General features: G+C 46.1%; 1 protein-coding gene across 1 annotated transcript; it reads left to right on the forward strand.

Annotated features, from left to right (window-relative positions):
• Window positions 1-282: 282 nt before the first annotated feature.
• LOC117940535 (mid1-interacting protein 1-B-like) lies at window positions 283-2,053 on the forward strand. Its single transcript, XM_034865781.1, has 2 exons — window positions 283-467; window positions 1,317-2,053. The coding sequence occupies exon 2, from the start codon at window positions 1,489-1,491 to the stop codon at window positions 1,939-1,941; it is 453 nt and encodes a 150-aa protein (XP_034721672.1). The 5' UTR covers window positions 283-467; window positions 1,317-1,488; the 3' UTR covers window positions 1,942-2,053.
• Window positions 2,054-2,059: the final 6 nt, after the last annotated feature.

The following is a 2,059-nucleotide window of genomic DNA, read 5'->3' on the forward strand; positions in this document are numbered from 1 at the left end:
CTGTGTGTGTGTGTGTGTGTGTGTGTGTGTGTGTGTGTGTGTTCAGCATATAAATAAATGAACATTACTTCATATTTATTATTTTTGTTTCCTTGTGTCGATTCAAACAGAAACTTGAACATGAATAAGAGCAAAAAATAAATAAATTCAACATAAATCAGAAGTTATTTAACCTTAATAATTAAACAATAACAGAAAGTACATTTTAAAATATAACGGTTAATTTGACGGTTGAGGAATCGAATGATCTGTCAACAACGCGTTGACGTCACAGGCTCTCCTCGGCCTGTGATTGGCTGTCTGTGTGCGTGCGTGCGCGCCGTCTTCCCTGCTAATCCGCCCTGCTTCTGTTCCGGCTGCTCCGCTGCTGTTTCCACCGGCTTCTACCGACCGACCGACCCGCTGTCCTCGCGCTCTCTTCGGGCCGAAAACACCGACACGACCCGAGGAACAACAGCCGACATACGGTGAGTCACCAGGCGGCTTCATCGCGGAGCTTTTCCCGGTTAATACGACCGATCCGGGCGGCTAACGGTACCCGGAATTAGCCGGTTAGCTGTCAGTCAGGGTGGGGAGCGTTAGCATCAGCTAGCCGTAGATATACAGTTATTCAGCTAATGCTAACTAAGAAAATCGGTACATTTTAACGTATTTTTCTGTAATTTTTCCATTTGAGCGTAGAAGCCATCAACCAAGCTCTGTACACATTAATGAGTATTTAAGAAAATCACCTAATTTATCAGTTTTTTCTGTTCCTTTTTACATTTGAACCCATCAACCAAACTCTGTTTTTAAGACAACATTGAGCTTAAAGCACTAAATGAATATAAAACATTGACAGACATAAACTGAAAGATGTTGTGGTGTTTATCTATTATAACATGTCTTCTTTAAGACTGGCGGAAAAATACATTTTTAGCATATCTCCACCAGACTCCATGTAAATAATCACTACTTTTAGTGTGTATACAGCAGCATATCTCCACCAGACTCCATGTAAATAATCACTACTTTTAGCATGTATAGAGCAGCTTATCTCCACCAGACTCCATGTAAATAATCACTACTTTTAGTGTGTATAGAGCAGCATATCTCCACCAGACTCCATGTAAATAATCACTACTTTTAATGTGTATAGAGCAGCATATCTCCACATGTAAATGGGTTAATTAAGAGTTTATTCCAACTAGACCAGAGTGGTGATTGTTGGAACAGTGGAAAGATGAACCATGACGCTAAAAGTAGTGATTATTTACATGGAGTCTGGTGGGTTTGGTGATGGTGATTAAAGCTAATTTAACCCTCTCTGTCATCAGGTTGTCGCTTGTTTCTTGGCTTGTGTGGTGCAACTGCCGGCTGGCGTCCTCTTCAGGGACAGCAGGCTCTCAGACGCTGTGATCCATGAGGACTTGGCTCCCCATAATCCGCCAAAGAGCATTAGCGTGCTAAGTTTAACTCGCAGGGCTGCGAGTCGTCGTTGCTGCCACCATGATGCAGATCTCCGAGCCCTACAACCCGAAGAACTCGCTGTTCAACACCATGAACCGCTTCATCGGCGCCGTCAACAACATGGACCAGACGGTGATGGTGCCCAGCCTCCTGCGGGACGTCGAGGACGTAAAGACGGGGGCGGAGGGCGCCTCCAACGGCGGCGACGCCTACTACGTCCAGGACGGCGACATGTACAGCTCCTACGTGCTGTTGAAGTCCATCCGCAACAACATCGAGTGGGGCGTCCTGCACGGCGACGGCGGTGGGGACGAGAAGCAGTTGGCGGCGGCGGCGGAGGGGCAAGACGACGTGGACGTTGACCTGGAGAAACAGTTTCATTTCCACCTGAAGGGACTCCACACGGTTCTGTCCAAGCTGACGTGTAAGGCCGACACGCTCACCAGCCGCTACAAGGAGGAAATCTCTCCGTTAAAAAAAACTCTCCATTAATCGGGTCGTTTTGGTGTCAAAACAGTCTTCTTCCAACTCGTTTTAGTGTGTATAGAGCAGCATATCTCCACCAGACTCCATGTAGATAATCACTACTTTTAGCGTGTATAGAGCAGCA

Source organism: Etheostoma cragini, unplaced genomic scaffold (genome assembly GCF_013103735.1).
Source record: "Etheostoma cragini isolate CJK2018 unplaced genomic scaffold, CSU_Ecrag_1.0 ScbMSFa_2713, whole genome shotgun sequence".
In the NCBI taxonomy this organism is placed as follows: domain Eukaryota; kingdom Metazoa; phylum Chordata; class Actinopteri; order Perciformes; family Percidae; genus Etheostoma; species Etheostoma cragini.

Bases quoted from the DNA above. Each gene is read 5' to 3' on its own strand.
- LOC117940535 (XM_034865781.1), top strand. From the start codon at position 1,489: ATGATGCAGATCTCCGAGCCCTACAACCCGAAGAACTCGCTGTTCAAC.